The 18192-nt window shown below is 35.7% G+C and overlaps 1 protein-coding gene across 8 annotated transcripts in view; it reads right to left on the bottom strand.

Moving 5' to 3' along the window:
• LOC117530735 (potassium voltage-gated channel subfamily C member 1-like) overlaps positions 1–18192 on the bottom strand; it is a 121389-nt gene that overhangs the window by 4903 nt on the left and 98294 nt on the right. For 3 of the 8 annotated variants that reach the window (XM_034193637.1, XM_034193640.1, XM_034193641.1), the window contains one exon: positions 17562–17602. The exons of 2 other annotated variants lie outside the window; for them this stretch is intronic. Coding sequence is in view for 4 of the 6 variants with exons in the window: in XM_034193640.1 (XP_034049531.1) it covers positions 17568–17602 (35 nt within the window). In the remaining 2 variants the exon portion in view is untranslated. Of the gene's footprint in view, positions 1–8484; positions 8841–17557; positions 17603–18192 lie in introns of those variants that run through there. 3 more of the 8 variants (XR_004566439.1, XM_034193642.1, XM_034193645.1) reach the window with 2 other exon arrangements.

The following is an 18192-nucleotide window of genomic DNA, read 5'->3' as shown; positions in this document are numbered from 1 at the left end:
AAAAAAAATTGTATTTCCTACAGTTGTGTTTTAGTATGGGTTATGGGCTAACAATCAATATATCAACTTACAGGTGTGTCCCTTGCCGTTAGGGGCACCTTACCTGTATTAACAATAAGAGATATATTTAGTTTGTTCAATTACATGTTGCCCCTGAAAATGAAAGGACTGTGTATAAAAATGGCTGTTATTCTTAAGTGATTATTGGGATATTTTTCATGAAACCCCCCTAATTAAAGCTGAAAAATCTCTACTACAAGCACACCTTGGGGCACATTTACAAAAATTGTGTCACTGTCCAATTACTTAAGGGTCTGACTGTACAATATGTTTTACCTACTGGGTATATCAGCATATCTATTTTAATACTTACATTGATCATGTATTCAAGAGCCAAGAAATGTGTACCATTTCCTATTGATGCTAACGACACAAACAGTAATAATTCAGAATATCTTTTATTCCTTCAAGCTGTCATTACAGAAGAAACAATGCTTTAATAATGAAATAATGTTTCATATACTTTGTAATATAGATCTGATACATTCAAATTTTAAAAAGTAAAATGTGTGTCACAGTTTGTAGAAGTGTGTAGAGGTTTGGTTAATTTGGCACTTCACTGAACCGGTGAAAACAAAGACAGATGTCCAATAGCATACAAAATAAACCATTTGACTGTGAATCATCTTGCTCCACACACAAATTATAGGAACAAATCTTCATTTTTATGCATTATTTTCATGATTTCACTTTCTTTACATACTTAGTAATAACTATTACCTTAAACATTGCTTTAAGGCTACAGCTAGTAAAATCTAGCTATCATGTAATAGTGGTACTGAAAACATCTGCCCATTAGTGATCTGTGTTAGTCACAATTGTGCCACATGACTTTAATATCAACAGAATTTTTGACTTTTTACAAATGAAGTTACAGACATAAACAAATACACTGCCCCAGTGATATTTACAGTGTCTTGCACAAGTTTTCACTCTCTTGGGCTTTTACACATTTTGATTTATGACATTTTGACGAAGAATGGAATACTTTCAGGGGTGTCATGGGTGTCTTGGGAGCTTTCCTGAGTAGTCTCCTTTCTGAAAAGTCACTCAGTTTTTGAGAACTGTCCACTCCACACAAATTTACCATACAGTACCATACTATGTGCATTTTGTGATGACTGATGTCAATGAAGTATGTGACATTTTCAGTGGCTTGGAAATGTTTATGTATCCATCCCCTGACTTGTCTGATGAAAACTGGCAATAAAACTGATGATTTACATTTATTATACCAAACGCTGCCATTACTTGTGCAACCCATCATCTTGGTTTGATGTTTTTATTTAATTTTGTGTATGTTCGTTTTGTGAATTGTTCTGTAATTTATGTCTGTAGCATGGCCCAAGCAGAGGGTCACCCCTTTGAGTCTGGCCTGCTGGAGGTTTCTTCCAGAGAGGGAGTTTTTCCTTACCACTGTTGCTCTGGGGGTTAGTAAGGTTAGACCTTACTTGTGTGAAGCACCTTGAGGCAACTCTTTTGTGATTTGGTGCTATATAAATGAAAATAAATTGAAAATTGAATTGAATTGAATTTATATGAAGCTGTAGAGATTTGCTGTCAGTTTGAGTTTAAGGGGGAGAATTTTAAAAATGTTAATGTAGAGAAGCCTGAATTACATTTTGTGTTGGAAATGGCATAAACAAATTAAAATGCATAAAAACTCAAGGGGGTGAATACTTTTGCAAGGCACTGTAGTCCTCACAGTGGTCAATTACAGCAGAGGTTCTCAAACCCTAGACCACAGACGAGTACTGAAGATTGGGTCATTTGGTTAATACCAAAAAGGAAGATGGGAAATGTATGCCCCCACCACCACCACTCCTTCCTGATTTTATTTTATTTTTTCTGTAAATTTAGATACATTTCAAAAGTCCAGTATACGTAAGTTGATAGCAATGAAAAAGTTATTGACTCATGGTAAAAAGTTGACCCACTTATTTGAGCCATTTTCTTTTAAAATATCAAAATTAGACATTTTACACTCTTCTATGGCCCTTCTAAACATGCATTTGTCTTTCTGAACATTTTGAATACCTTGAAAAATCTGTAGCTGCTGCAGTTTAGAAAATACAGCTGTATTCGAAGTAACACTTGGGACAAAAAAGGGCGTGGTCATTTTCGGGCTGTTCGTCCCGGACAGAGATTTTGACACATATCCCAAGCTGTTCAATGGGGTCATATTAGTCTAGAACAGTTGCATTATTGTCTCCTAAATGATGTGCATCAATCTCTCAGCTAGGTCCTAGACTACTACATCCTGTGTGAATCAGTGGACCATTGGCAAGCATTGAGTTCTGCCACTAAAACGGCACCCTCTGCTGGGCTATATTGACTTGTGTCAAAGACAGGAAATTTGTACCCCTGGAGCATACCTTCACTGATGATTCACAGGAGATTTTTGTGAATCTGCTACGCCAGCCACTTCATGTCATAGTGTGAATGGGCTGTTGAGGACTAAAAATACCAATCAATATATTGATTTTTGTTTGTTTTGTTATTTTTTAAGTCACGTGACCAACCGTGATTCTGGGGTAATACGTACCAGTCCATTACAGATGTTTTAAACTTTATTAATCTATCTATCTCATCCAGAACTCAAGGTGGTGGTGGACAAGGCAACAAACGTATTGTCAAAATGGTTGAAAAACCCTGAATTCTGTTATTAAAAGGGGAAATTTTTCTACTATATATAAACATCGCAAATTCATGGGCAAATAACCAAAATAAATAAATAATATTCCAATAAAGTGGCTTACCAATAAAACAAACCGCAATAAGAGGATCCACACATTGTAAAATCCACACCATAAGTCATTTTGATATTTCACAGAATGCACATTTCAAAAGTATGAGGTTTACAAGAACGATGGGATGAGACAATATAGAGTCTGGGTCTGCTGATCTCTTCAGCCAACAGCTTTCATTATCCAACAGGCCAATCACTGTTGTAGGCCACAACCGATTAAACTTTTTTATATTAGCAAAAGTGTTTATTGGAAAAGAAATTAATTCAGCAACACAATTAAATCATGATTATTAAAAAAAAAACTGATTCCAATGGAGAGCCAGCAGTTGGTCATCGATTCCCTATATTTTTTCTTACTTGAGCACAAAAAAATTCAATAAATTTTTGAAACTTTTGTAAAATGATTCAGCTATGAATTGACAGCATTAGGCACATGTGCAAAATATTCACAGCCTCAACTTATCCAAAAAAAAAACCCAAAAGTGTGATAAACATCTAAATAAATCAATTACTTCTTGATTACATTAAATGAGTCTACAGTGTGAACTTTTACAAAACTCACTAGTGTAGTCACCAATTGATTTAAGCATTCAACTGATATCATGGCTTTCATCGTCAACCATGATACTAGATACTTAAATTCTGAATGTTTACGGGTCTGGAAGCATGTCGATTTTTCCCACATTTCTCATAAAATGCTTAAAATGGAAGATTAATAATGGTAAAAATGACAATAAAACATGGAATCGCTGTTAGTTACAAAGCATTTACAGTTTATCTCCATTATTTCATTCATACCACATTTCTGTTTGTTAAAAAGTAATTACATTGAAATAGGAGTTTTTATTATAACATTTTAACACACACTGGCAGATTAAAATTAATTCCATAAAATACAATACACATCAATACAAGTACAAGATAGATGAAATGGGAAAACATCAATTAAATACTGAAAGTAAAAAATGCTACAACATCAAACAGTCTAAAGGACCAATAAGGCCACACTGACCTGAATTAAGACAAGACAAATGGCTCATATGGACGCAGTTCTGATGATGCACATAGATCAGAAAGAGCTAATACAACAGGTCTGTGCATTTTCAACAATAAAAATAAATCTGTATATTTACATATGTATGTGCACAGCATGTTTCCCAGCATTAAATCAACAATGCATGTTAATTGCATATTTACGTCATTTAATTGCTATAACATCTTTTTTTTCATGTGAGGGAGCACAATGTGGAAGACTGTATTTAAAAGCTGTAACAACAGATTGCTTTTTTTTTTTTTTTTTTTTTTTTTTTTTTGGACTTTTATTGCTGTTTTACCTCACATTTAATCCAAAAAGAAAATAATGAAATATAGAAATCAAAATCAAAACTAAATTATGACCATGATAAAAAAAAAAAAAACTGCAGTGTTTTATAATAGAGTCTGCTTCACACTTATATATAAGCTCACTTGGTAACTGGAAAATAAAAGTAATTGTTAGTTAGTAATTGTTAGATGCAGATGGAAAAGCGCTATATAAATGCAGTCCATTTACCATCCATTTAAAGGGCTCATATTTATACTAAAGAAAACAGTTGTATATTAAATCTGTGTTGTATTTTTGTATAGCGCCAAACCAGTGGTGGGCACACTTCCTCTAATCCACTAATCGGTGATTAGCGAAGCTAACATTTTCATTAGTGAATTTTCAGCTAACTTTGAAAACCATCAGCAGACCAACTAGCTTCCGCTAAATTTTGTTCCGCTAACTTTTAGTCAGCTAATATTTATTTTGCTGATAAAAAACATTTGTAAACCCTAAAATCATACATGTTAGTTCTTTTTTATGAAGGCAGAGAGCTAGCTAACACTTCCGGTTCACAGGTCAAAACAAACAAAAACAAGACGAACAAAAACAGTATGTAAGCAGCTCAAAAGTCAGTATTTTTATTTATTTATCTTTCCTCCATTTGTTTTGTATTTGTGAACACAGTACAGGTGAGCCGTAGCTCCGTTAATAGTTTATAAATATATAATGTAGAGATAAACTGTGACTTCTAATGTTGCAATTTACTGTTTTTGATAAAGATGACGATAGTGTTTGAGGTTTTATTTATCTATTTATTTATTTATTTTTCGTGTGTTCGTTTTATGTTTGTGATCACCTTTGAATTTACCCAGCAGCCCCTGCCGCACTTAAACTGAAAACTAACTTATCAGTAGCTGACAGTGTACCGAGTCAAAAAGTTAGCGGTTAGCAGTAATGTCCGCTAATTTTTTTTTAGCAGTTTAGCATTATAAAAGTGAACTTTTCAGTTAGCTACTTAATGGCTATCAAAGCTAACTTTTCGGTTAGCTGTGCCCACCACTGCACCAAACTTATTGTGGCAATATTTAATGGGCTTCTATAAATGTCACATTTTTATGGACTTAATTCAGAACATGTTGCATTACTGCTTCTTTCATGTACATACAGTTATGATCATAAGTTTACAGATTGTCATCATGGGTCTGAATGCCATGGCAATTTAGGATTTTTAGTCATTACTGGTTAAAGTGAAACTTGTTAACCAGCCAAACTCAACCAAATATCAATTGTATTTATTTATTTATTTCAGAAAACAAAAATACAGTGCATCTGGAAAGTAAAAAGCCAAATACTGCTGTGGTACTCATGTCCATAATAAGTGTCTGTAAACATCTGATCACAACTATGAGCTTTTTTTAAGGTCTACTCAGACATTTACTGGTATTAAACAGAAATTATACACTCAGCTACATTGTGCTACTGTAGCAAGAGTTAGCATGTAGATACTGGGGTTAGTACTTGTATATTCTCAAAAATTTAAATTATACCCATGCCTACCTCATCTGACCTTCTCTGAATAATAAGACAAGTGATAATACATAACTGTTTGAGTGCTAACACTCCATACAAATCATACAATACAACAAAGTTGTTTTCCAATGTAAACAAAGAAGAAGTGGCCAATGTACAGTCAGTGGCCACTTTATTAGGTACACCTGTTTAACACTAATAGTTAATCAGCCAATCATATGGCAGGAACTCAATGCATTTACGCATCTAGACATAGTGAAGACTACTTGCTGAAGTTCAAACTGAGCATCAGAATGGGGAAGAAAGGGGATTTAAGTGACTTTGAAAGTAGGATGGTTGTTGGTGCCAGACGGGCTGGTCTGAATAATTCAGAAACTGCTGATCTACTGGGATTTTCTCACACAACCATCTCTAGGGTTTACAGAGAATGGTCCAGAAAGGAGACGATATCTAGTAAGCGACAACTGTATTGATGTCAGAAGAGAATGGGCGACTGACTGTGTGATGCCATCATGTTAATAGGGACCATCATCTCTGAGGAATGTTTCCAACACCTTGCTGAATCTGCGCCACAAAGAATTCAGGCAGATCTGAAGGTAAAAGTGGGTCCAACCAGATACTAGCAAGGTGTACCTAATTAAGTGGCCTGTGAGTGTATATTACAAGTTGTAGAATCCTGAGGGGACACATCCCCCAACGCCACAGTTTACCACTCGGGCAGCATTTGCATTCCACATAAATGTAGGTATAAATTATGAAAATGTATCTCAGTGAACAAAAACAGGAAAATAAAGTAGTTTGTTGTGCTTCTTGAAACATGATAAACAATCAGCATGTGGCCAGGAAGCACAAATAACCCAACAGTGTTCAAGAAAACCCAAAGTTAACACATTTTGGGATCGCTTTCTTTAATTTATTTTTTTATTTTTCATTTTAACCCTTTTTCTGTATATATCACTTTAGTATGAGTTAGGTTGTGCTCATACTATTAAGAATATATACATTTTTTTTAATATGGCAGCAAAGATTTGCTGCCCCCTTTTATTTTTCCCATAAATTAAAGGGGTGACACACAAAACCACCATTAAATAAACCATGAAATTCACAACGACAGTGACAATGACCATGGCTGTGATGGGGAAAAGTGTGGACAAAGGCAACAACAAGGATGCTAACAGGGAAAAGAGAGGAGGAGACAGACAAGACAAGCAGACATAAGACAGAATATGCTTGATGGAGTTGGTGTTCAGGCTGGTGACAGTAATCACAGAAATATTATTAAGGTGTGGGTTACATGAAAATTCATGTGTGTATTATGGGTTTACGTGCAGAGTGCGAATATGAAAACAGGTGTTTGATAATGTGAATGATTGTAGAGTGCCGCACTAGAGCAACATAGCCCCAAAACCTAGATGCAAGTCCACAGCCACAGCATGCACCAGAGAGCCCAAAGCACCCTCCCGAGAGAAGACATATGGAGGCACATGACCAGTACCACCATCAGAAGATGCCAGGAGGCAAGAAGCAGTCATGGGGACTGCAGAGTAGCCAACCATTGAGAGTGTACACCCTAACTCTGCACACACAGCCCTGTGAGCATTGGACACAGATGCCAGTCCCAACACCAGACAGAGACCAACATCCCATAGAGCGAGCAAGGCAATGCCCCCCATCTCCCTCAGGACCACAGGGCACCACCAAGACCACTATACAACCCCCAATAAGTGCCCATGGCTACACTGTGAGCCACTGCCCGGGGAGACACCACAGATAACCCAAGGGCCGCAGCCAGACACACCCTCAAATATATGCCAGAGGGTCTACTAGGGCAGAGGAGAAACCCCAACCCCCACCCAACTAACCCCACCAGCAGGCAACCCACTAAATGAGTCCACAGACAATGGTGGACTCCCAAGCACTAGAGGGCCTGCAGACAAGGGCCCAGGAGAGATGGAACCACAACTATCTCTTGACCCCAGAGGAAACAGGGAATAGGGGACACAGCAAGACATAACACCGAGGGGGTCAGCTGGGGCCACACCTTTCCCAACAGCACATACTAACACTAAATAGCAAGAAAAATGGTGCACACCCAAAACCACCCACTGAAGAGTAACCGGACACAACGTGTGGGTACAGGAAGTGCGCCTGGAGTGACCCAGTCACACCCATTCCAGGATGCCCAATGAAACACAGGGTCCACTGGGATTTATTTCTAAATCGTAAATAATAATTTAAAATAATCAAATATATAATCAACATAACAATAGCATATATGGATTAATAACAGTCATGTAAAAAGAAAATAAGTGCTATAGAGTGTTTAGAGTCATGTTAAAGTTACATTTTTAAAAGCTTTTATGATACAGTGTTTTTGTTTGTAAGCTTTGATTGAAGCAAATAGGTGTTTTGTTTTCACAGCTTTATGAAATCATTAACATCGCTAATCTCAGATGTGTAATCACCAGCATAAAGTGTCCAATGGTGTGACACTAAAAGTGATATAAAACGTAATTTTTATTGTGAGTCTTTTGTTTGTTTGTTTGTTTGTTTTACAGAGAAATAACATCTACACCGTACATGTAATACTCACAAATGAAGGGATGTGGAAACCTAACTTACAAATCCTATCTAGGAATGTATTGTATCTTTGGCTAAATTACTATAAATGTGATTTTTTTTTTTTTTTTTTTTTGTCTTTTTTTCATTGTAAGCTCCAAATGGATATCCATTACATACCAAGTTTTAATGTTTACCTGTACATTTGTTTTCAAATTCTTCTATGTTATATGTTAATCCTTTTTTTCTTTTTTTTTACATTTTGACAGATCATTTGAAATAAAAGTGAATCTATAAAGCTAAAATTTGCAGTTGACCCCATTAACTAACCTGAAGTACGTATGATAAGCTCTGGACTCACAAGTCAAGAGGACATTCTTTCTACATTCAACTTCATTTAATGTTATTGCTATTGTTTTTGTACGGCGAACACATTGCATCATTGCATTCAGTCCATTGTTAATCCAATGCATCCTTTTGGCTACAAAATTGAGGGGATTGGGGAGCGACAGCGGCGCATTGGTCCTGGGGCCTCGTAGGGATCAAAGGGTGGGCTTGTAATCGGAGTGAGGCGCAGCGACGACCCTGGCGTTCCTGATATGTTACTGACACTATGAGATTTCTCACAGCCCATTGCTTTATTGGAAGAATGTTAAACATATGTTGTGTTTTTTATTTGGGATCACATGCAAATGTAAAAAGAAATCATCATTTATATATATATATATATATATATATATATATATATATATATATATATATATATATTGAGGATGATTTCATGTAGTGTGAAAGTTAAAAAGTTGGACATGTGAACACGTGACGTTGTAGCAGATAAAAACCACAATGAAAATAAAACACAGTGGGGAGGGCAAGAAAATAAGAGCAGCATCAAACAATAAAACATTAAACATGTAAAGGACAGACAGGGACAGACAGAAAAGACACACAAGACAAGACAAAACAAGAAAACGCGAGTTATGAGTCATATCTTTTTCTTTCTTTCAACATTGAAACGTAAAAATACTCATCAATCAAGATATTAATAACAGCTGTCATTGGCCCATTGAATGAAACACCCAACATGTCAGCGTGTGAGCTTTAACAGGTGTTTTAGACAAATGGTCCACAACGTACAAAGAAACACAAACTAATCAACACTCAGAGCTGCCAGATGCCGCAGGAGTTGACCAGATAAAGTTTGGCGTCAACACACGTAATTCCATCAACAACTTTGCATACTTTGTTTTGTTGCTTTTTGTTCCTTTCAACTCCAAATGGCCAACAAAAATATTTTCCCACCGCCACTTTTAATTTCCCGGTGATCACATCCTGTAGCAGATATTGGTTCAGTGTTATTGTACAGTGGGAAATGGCACACAAATCACGGTGAGTTTCTGGCAAATTCAAAATTTTGGGGTCGAATTCTGGATATTTGGGGTATCTAATTTTCTGAGCTTTGGTTTTTTTTTTTTTTTTTTGGTCATTGTGTGTTTTCCCTATTGCTGTTTTAATACAACATGCACACGCTGAACTCCCCTCATTGGAAACAGCTAAATAAAAAAGGTTGTGTTGTGCTGACAGTGTTGTTGCATCAAGTAAACTGACCATTGGTAGGTGGCAGTCACCTGCCTTAACAATGGCTAACTGACCCATAAGTGACGGGTGGAGTTTCTTTTAACATATATTTTCACAAAATGCATTGAAAACCTTTTGCAACCAAAACTGCAGCTATTATATGTGTGTGTGTGTGTGTGTGTGTGTGTGTGTGTGTGTGTGTGTGTGTGTGTGTGTGTGTGTGTGTGTGTGTGTGTGTGTGTGTGTGTGTGTGTGTGTGTGTGTGCCAAACTCCAGCCATCACAAGGTCCAGACTCATAGACAACAACAAACACCCACTGGTGCAATTTGATGCCCTTTGTGCCGTCCTGCTAAAATTATATATATATATATATATATATATATATATATATATATATATATATATATATATATATATATAAAAGTGAGCCCTTATGTGGTTTAAACCAGTTTAAAAGCTTGTACAATACTTTTACTTAGCGAATTTAAAGTTGTTAAAACATTTCAAGCAATGACGAATCAGCCATTGTCTGGTTTACACCCATTTAAAGTGGTTTAAAAGTATCATAAACTATTTTAACCTTGACATAGAACATGTTAAAACCATTTAAAAAATAAAAAGGTTATTTCCTGTTTATCCATTCTAAAGCAGTTAGGACATTTTCAGCAATTTCAGACTGGTGGAAATAAGTTCTTATCTGGTTAAAGCAGTTTAAAGTTGTTTAAAAAATACTTTTACACCATTTTGTTCTTCATATAGAGCACTTTAGACAAATAAATATGTTAAACTCATTATAAGTAAAATGTGTAATGAAATGCAGTTAAGCCATTTTAGAACAATATGATGAGATGGGTTTAAAGTTAGTTAATTGATGGTTGGAGTTCCATGTGGAATGAGATTTTACTAGATAATGTTGTGATTGATTTGACTGAACAGTTGGAAAGTGGGTGAGACTTGTTAAGAATGGAGAAGCACAGAAATGGATACCATACTGTGAACGCCACACTGTGGAGTACAGCATGTTCTCCTGCACCTCCTTCACCTCCTGGATGGACCAGCCTCCTCCATGCAAACAGATAATTTGTTTAGACAGGAAGAACTGCACTCACCAGCCGATAAAGGAAGTTATGTTGTTTTTTATTTAATGATGGGAGAAGTCAGCTTATTAGCAGATAACGTTTGATTGAATTAAATCATATTTACATCCTCCAGAACCGGGTGTGTCATCAAAACATTTTTAAACCGCTTTCATCACAAGGACATTTTACACTCACAAGTGTTTTTGTTTTAAGCATAAACTCAGAATAAGATATTCAAAATTATAATGGGTAAAGGCAACTGCAGTGTGGGTCACTTCAGTATAAATAAAAATTCTTTTTTATTCCGACTCACTCAGGCACATTAGTCGGACGGCAACTGAATAAAATATTGATGATGCATTTTCAGTGAGTTTCTTTCGGGCTGCACATCACACAATCACATTTCTGAAAATATGTCTCAAGTTCAGCTCCGATGCAAAATTTTGTTCATACCCGCCAACTACAAGTGGTTAAAAAAAAAATTTGCAATCGAAAGTGAAACGTGTACAACCTGCTACAAAATGCTAACACATTTATAATCACAATACATTTACTTCTACACTGTAAATACTGGATTGAACAATAATAATTTAAAAAGAATAGTGGACTTAACTTCTGTTAAAACCTAATTAGGCTGCTTGTAATTCAGTTTGGAAAAGCTGATCAGCTCAATGTACTTAAGTAGATTAATTAAAAACACACAGAAAAAATAAAGAATAGTTGAACCAACTTAAATGAATTGTTTCAGTTGGTAACATCTAAATGAATTAAGTTGTTTGAACTTAAATTTGTAAGCTGGAGTTGATCTAACTTACAAACTTTATTTCAAACAACTTCATTAATTCAGGTGCTACCAATTGAAGCAACTTTTTAAGTTGGTTCTTTTTTCAGTGTAATTAGTAATAAGAATTGGGGTTTCTGTACATCATATAGCATACAGATGACTAATTAGAACCCTGAGTTTTTCTTTTCATTCAACTTTCTACTTCACTACATTTCAGAGGGAAATATTGTACTTTATTACATTTACCTGACAACTTCAGTTGACTTAATTTACAAATTATGATCATGCTTTTATTGTTCACGAGGTATGTCAAGTAGTCACTATTGGTTGAACAAATTTTGGCATTTCACAATAAATGTTGTGTTTATGGATAAATTATTAAGTGTCTTGGTCATTGTTAGAGAAGAATTCCATCAATTAAAAAAAAATTTGTTTATTTTCAATATGTGAACTTTGAAAAAAGATGAGCAGAACTAAAAGCAATAATGCGAGGTTAGTAAATGATTTAAGTAGGGTTCAGTTCATGACAAGCAGTGATGGAAGGAGGAAGGGCATCCGGAATAAAACCTTTGGCAAATCATTATGTGGATCCATACCAGGCCCTCTGTGGTGACCCAGAGCAAAACAAGAGTGCTACAAAGAATCACACAATTTGTGATGAGCATTGTACACAAAATAAATAAGATATTGCAAAACATTGCTTTCAAGCAGAGGTGGGACAAAGTCACTGTCAAGTCATTCGCAAGTCATCAGTCAGCAAGTCCCAAGTCAAGTCAATTGTTGGTCATTATGACTTGAGACTTGACTTGGGACTTGCTGATTCATGAATTTAGAGTGACTTTGTCCCACCTCTGCTTTCAAGTTATATAAACCTTAGAAGGTTAAGTTAGTTATACAGTATAAAATGAAAAGGATGCACAAGATGCACCTGCTTGGGGGTCAATCTCACACACGCTAATATTGTGGTCAGACTTCATTTATGGATGTCTTTAGAGGCATTTTTACTTATAAGAGCGACTGGTGTAACAAGTAAGATAACTAGACAGACATTTAGCTACTAATGTTTTCACTATGATGCTTTATGCACGTTATTTGATGGTACTTTTACATTACATACATTTATTTCTGTCTCATGTTCTATTATGATGTTCTGTTATGATGTTGTTCAATACTTTGTGACATTTGTTTGAAAGTACTGTATGAATAACATTTTTGTTGTTAATAACAACACATTTTATTGTATTTAATTTTATAACAATGATTACAGAACAATTAGTTATTGTTTTTGTTTATTTTATAATTTAAGAAAAACAACATCAGGTTTTATTGTTGTTACTAACTACAAACTAAACTGTTATGCAAAATAAGTTTAAAGATTAAAAATTTAGATGGGCCAAGTTGTTAAATATTAGCTCACAAAGGAATTTAAATAAGCAGCAAAAGAGTTTCAAGGTGGTTCAGTTTCAATATTGAGCAATTATTATTATTATTATTATTATTATTATTATTATTATTATTTGAAACTCCCCTTCAGTGCAGAAGTGAAGGACTATGTGTTTTATTTGTGTTTTCACATGGAAAGGACAACAATAAAAGTAATGTACATTTGACGTACGCATAACTGGCGTTCATAAAGTTTGTTTTGGGAAGTTCAACTATCATGTTATAACAAAAAAGTTTTACACTATTGATAAAATCATTAGGACTTTTTCTTGAAGCAAAATGGAAATCAGCATGTCACATGCAGAAAAGAGAGATGAGGAAGGAAAGAAAGAACACACCGCTCACTGTGATACACGATCACATCCACGATAACACGATCCAAGCAAAGAAGCTCATGTTACCAGTATTTCATTGTCTTGACAGTGGACTCCTCACTTTATATGGCAGTTTGAAGTTTTTGGTTCAGAGGATTTGCAGTAATTACCAGGACCAGGTGCATAAAACCTTGTAGCATACACGAAAAATTTTCAGTGGGAATTTTCTGCTGCGTTGCTGTGCAACAGAATTTATGAATCCCATCACAAGCCTAACTTGCAGTCCAGTCCAATCTCACTTCTTTTGTGATACTGTCAGAAAATGCATCATATTTTTGTGACATGGTCGTTGTGTTCACTATTTTTAACCCTAACCCTAACTGTAAACCCCACGGCCCCCCATGTCACCCCAAATTTGTGATACCACCACGAAAGTGTAACACATGGTATCACGAATTAACAGATTCAATCTTTTTTTTTTTTTTTTGTGATGCCGTCACAAACTGTTTTGAGACACGGCTGTCCAGTCTCACAGTTAACATCTCCTTAAACCATCCAGCACACACCAAAGCGATCCTTAAGATGACTGGCTGGCTGCTCAATTATAGTAGGCATTGCACTGAGAATATAAAATGTAAATTGTGCAATTTTTATATGTCAAGGTAAAAGTCAAATATGAGTTTCTTTCCTGTTGTCTTGGCTACTACTTGCTTTTGGATCTGTTTGTAATTGTTGTTGTTGTTGTTGTTGATATACTGTACATTGGTAAACAAAAAAAATGTTATTACAATATGCTCACAAAAATTTGAACTTGGACCAACTTAAAAAAAATACTATAATTTGTTAAAACTGTATTCATTAATTTTATAATTCTATTGATAATTTATGGTTTCATTGTGTCATTAGATGAGTGCACATTAATTATTATTATTATTATTATTATTATTATTATTATTATTATTATTATTATTATTATTATTATGATGATGATGATGATGATGATGTCCGCCAAGGACATAATGAAATCATTGGCATTTACTTGTCTGTCTGCAGGATTATGTCAAAACTACTGCAAGGATTTTGACAAATTTTCACCACAGATACATATCAGGCCATGGAAGACTCCATTAAATTTTGGAGGTGATCCGGATCCGGATCCAGATTCTGGATCATAATTTCACTTTATATAGGCTTTGAAAGATGACATCAAAACTACTTCACGGGTTCTCACAAAATTTGCACCATAGATACATACAGGGCATGGAAGACTCCACTGAATTTTGGAGGTGATCCGGATCTGGATTGGATCAGGATTCCAATTTGTGCACTTCACTTTGTCAGATTTTGAGGATTCCGTCAAAAGTAATTAACGGATTTTCACCAAATTTTCACCACACACTGGTGTCAGGCCTCGGAAGATTCCATTAAATGTTGGCGATCTGGATCCGGATCCGGATTCTGGCTCGGGATTTCACTTTAAGGATTTTAAGGATTACGTCAAAACTACTGCACGGATTTTGACGACCTTTTCACCAGATAGATATTAGGTCATGGAAGACTCCAATAAATTTTGGAAGTTATCTGGTTTCGGATCCATATGCTGGTTCAAGATCTCACTTTATATACACTTTATATAGACATTGAAGGATTACATCAAAACTACTTCACGGATTCTCACAAAAAAAGACTCCACTGAATTTTGGAGGTGATCCGAATCCGGATTGGCAGATGTCAGAAATCTCTGATTGCTCTTGTTACCTCCGCCAAGGAGGTTATGTTTTTGGCCCCGTCCGTTTGGTTGGTGGTTGGTTGGTTGGGTGGTTAGGAGGATTATTCAAAAAATCCTCAGTGGATTTCAATGAAATTTTTACCAGGGGTGTATCTTGGCCTAACTTAGAAGTCATTAAATTTTGGTAATGATCTGGAACACGATCCGGATCCAGTAATTTTTTAAGGATTCTTTATCATTGCAGGATAGGGCCAATTTCAACATTTTTGCATCTAACTTCATGAAGACGGGTCACAAAGGCTGAACAAAAATTAAGTTATGACACAACAATAATTTAGCATTTGTTTCTCCTCAATGAATAAACTTATTATTAGAAAATAAAAAAAATTGTGTAGTTCATGCAATTTGTCTTTATAAATACATTTGCTGAAGATCTAAGGGTTTCACCACTGAATCTGAAACATGACGGTAGATGTATGAAACAACGTGGAATAAGTCTCTTTGCCAAAGGGTATTCCATGTGACGTCAGCGACCCTATGGCCTTGGCGGAGGTTTGCGCTCTCCGAGTGCTTCTAGTTATTATTATTAGTTGGATTAATAATGTTATAGTACAAAAAGCTGTGAAGAATAAAGTTACAAAATAAATTGTGTCATGACAAGTGGACATCGGTGATATATCTGGCCTACGGTTGGCAGGCTCCTTTACTGCTAAAAGCCACTGATACCTTTCGTGTCTTTTGCTGAAGCAAAGAAGAATTATTCAGCATAAAGACCATTTGTTTTCATGTGGATTCAGCCACTGAAGGCTCTCAGGGTGCCATATACAGTAGTGTTCAGAATAATAGTAGTGCTATGTGACTAAAAAGATTAATCCAGGTTTTGAGTATATTTATCATTACATGAGAAACAAGGTACCAGTAGATTCAGTAGATACTCACAAATCCAAGAAGACCAAGCATTCTTAAGGCACTCTTAAGGCTATGAAATTGGGCTATTAGTAAAAAACAGTAGAAAAGGGGGTGTTCACAATAACAGTAGCATCTGCTGTTGACGCTACAAACTCAAAACAATTATGTTCAAACTGCTTTTTTAGCAATCCTGTGAATCACTAAACTAGTATTTAGTTGTATGACCACAGTTTTTCATGATTTCTTCACATCTGCGAGGCATTAAGTTTGTTGGTTTGGAACCAAGATTTTGCTCATTTACTAGTGTGCTTGGGGTCACTGTCTTGTTGAAACATCAATTTCAAGGGCATGTCCTCTTCAGCATAAGGCAACATGACCTCTTCAAGTATTTTGACATATCCAAACTGACCCATGATACCTGGTATGCGATATATAGGCCCAACACCATAGTAGGAGAAACATGCCCATATCATGATGCTTGCACCACCATGCTTCACTGTCTTCACTGTGAACTGTGGCTTGAATTCAGAGTTTGGGGGTCATCTCACAAACTGTCTGCGGCCCTTGGACCCAAAAAGAACAATTTTACTCTCATCAGTCCACAGAATATTCCTCCATTTCTCTTTAGGCCAGTTGATGTGTTCTTTGGCAAATTGTAACCTCTTCTGCACATGTCTTTTATTTAACAGAGGGACTTTGCAGGGGATTCTTGCAAATAAATTAGCTTCACACAGGCGTCTTCTAACTGTCACAGCACTTACAGGTAACTCCAGACTGTCCTTGATCATCCTGGAGCTGATCAATGGGTGAGCCTTTGCCATTCTGGTTATTCTTCTATCCATTTTGATGGTTGTTTTCCATTTTCTTCCACGAGTGTCTATTTTTTTTTTTTTTTTTTGTCCATTTTAAAGCATTGGAGATCATTGTAGATGAACAGCCTATAATTTTTTGCACCTGCGTATAAGTTTTCCCCTCTCCAATCAACTTTTTAATCAAATTACGCTGTTCTTCTGAACAATGTCTTGAACGTCCCATTTTCCTCAGGCTTTCAAAGAGAAAAGCATGTTCAACAGGTGCTGGCTTCATCCTTACATAGGGGACACCTGATTCACACCTGTTTGTTCCACAAAATTGACGAACTCACTGACTGAATGCCACACTACTATTATTGTGAACACCCCCTTTTCTACTTTTTTTACTAATAGGCCAATTTCATAGCCTTAAGAGTGTGCATATCATGAATGCTTGGTCTTGTTGGATTTGTGAGAATCTACTGAATCTACTGGTACATTGTTTCCCATGTAACAATAAGAAATATACTCAAAACCTGGATTAATCTTTTTAGTCACATAGCACTACTATTATTCTGAACACTACTGTACTTCCTCACTTTGTTCACGGTAGAATCTACAGGAGTATCAACAGCGGTTTTGTGCTCTGGGATCCTCTGTCAAGGGAAATGGTGAACACTCTATTCAAAGTCACACTTCATTTACACCATGAAGAGTGTACGTACCTACCTACTGTCAGACTTTAGTTACACTTGCACTGCAGTGGCGGCCTGGGAATGGGATGGAGAATGAGCATTAATCACAGAAGGAGAAGGTTATGGAGGGGAAGAAACACAGAAAGTAAAAATGGGCAAATATTCTGACCAGACTGTTTACCAAGAAAATCATCTTAACCCTTTAATGTTTAGCTCAACCTTTTGGGAGAGTATATTGACGTTGACTACATTTTATTTAAAAATGTGACAACATTAAAGGGTTAAAAATAATAATTAAAACCTATTTATACGATTTCAGAGAAAACTCCTCTTGTCAGTATGTATGCAAGTACAGCATGTACCAAGCAAGAAAATACTTTTTAATTTATCAAAAATGTGAGAATGCAATCACTATTTATTCATTGTTCTCTATATTCTTTCATTTCATATTCACAAGTCTTATTCCATATTTTAATTTAATTCTAAATTTGCATGGTCCCTTCTATGTTCTCAAGATTTATTTCCATTTTGTCGTTTTCTTTCACTATTCTAGAGTTTAAGTCAATATTCTCAGGTTTTCATTCAATATTGTCATGTTTCATTTGAATACTCTTGAATTTAATTTGATATTGTCAGGCTTTTATTCCTTTTCTCAGGTTTTTATG

The sequence above is a fragment of the Thalassophryne amazonica genome, chromosome 18 (assembly GCF_902500255.1).
Source record: "Thalassophryne amazonica chromosome 18, fThaAma1.1, whole genome shotgun sequence".
In the NCBI taxonomy this organism is placed as follows: domain Eukaryota; kingdom Metazoa; phylum Chordata; class Actinopteri; order Batrachoidiformes; family Batrachoididae; genus Thalassophryne; species Thalassophryne amazonica.
This window is presented reverse-complemented; position numbering and strand designations above follow the sequence as displayed.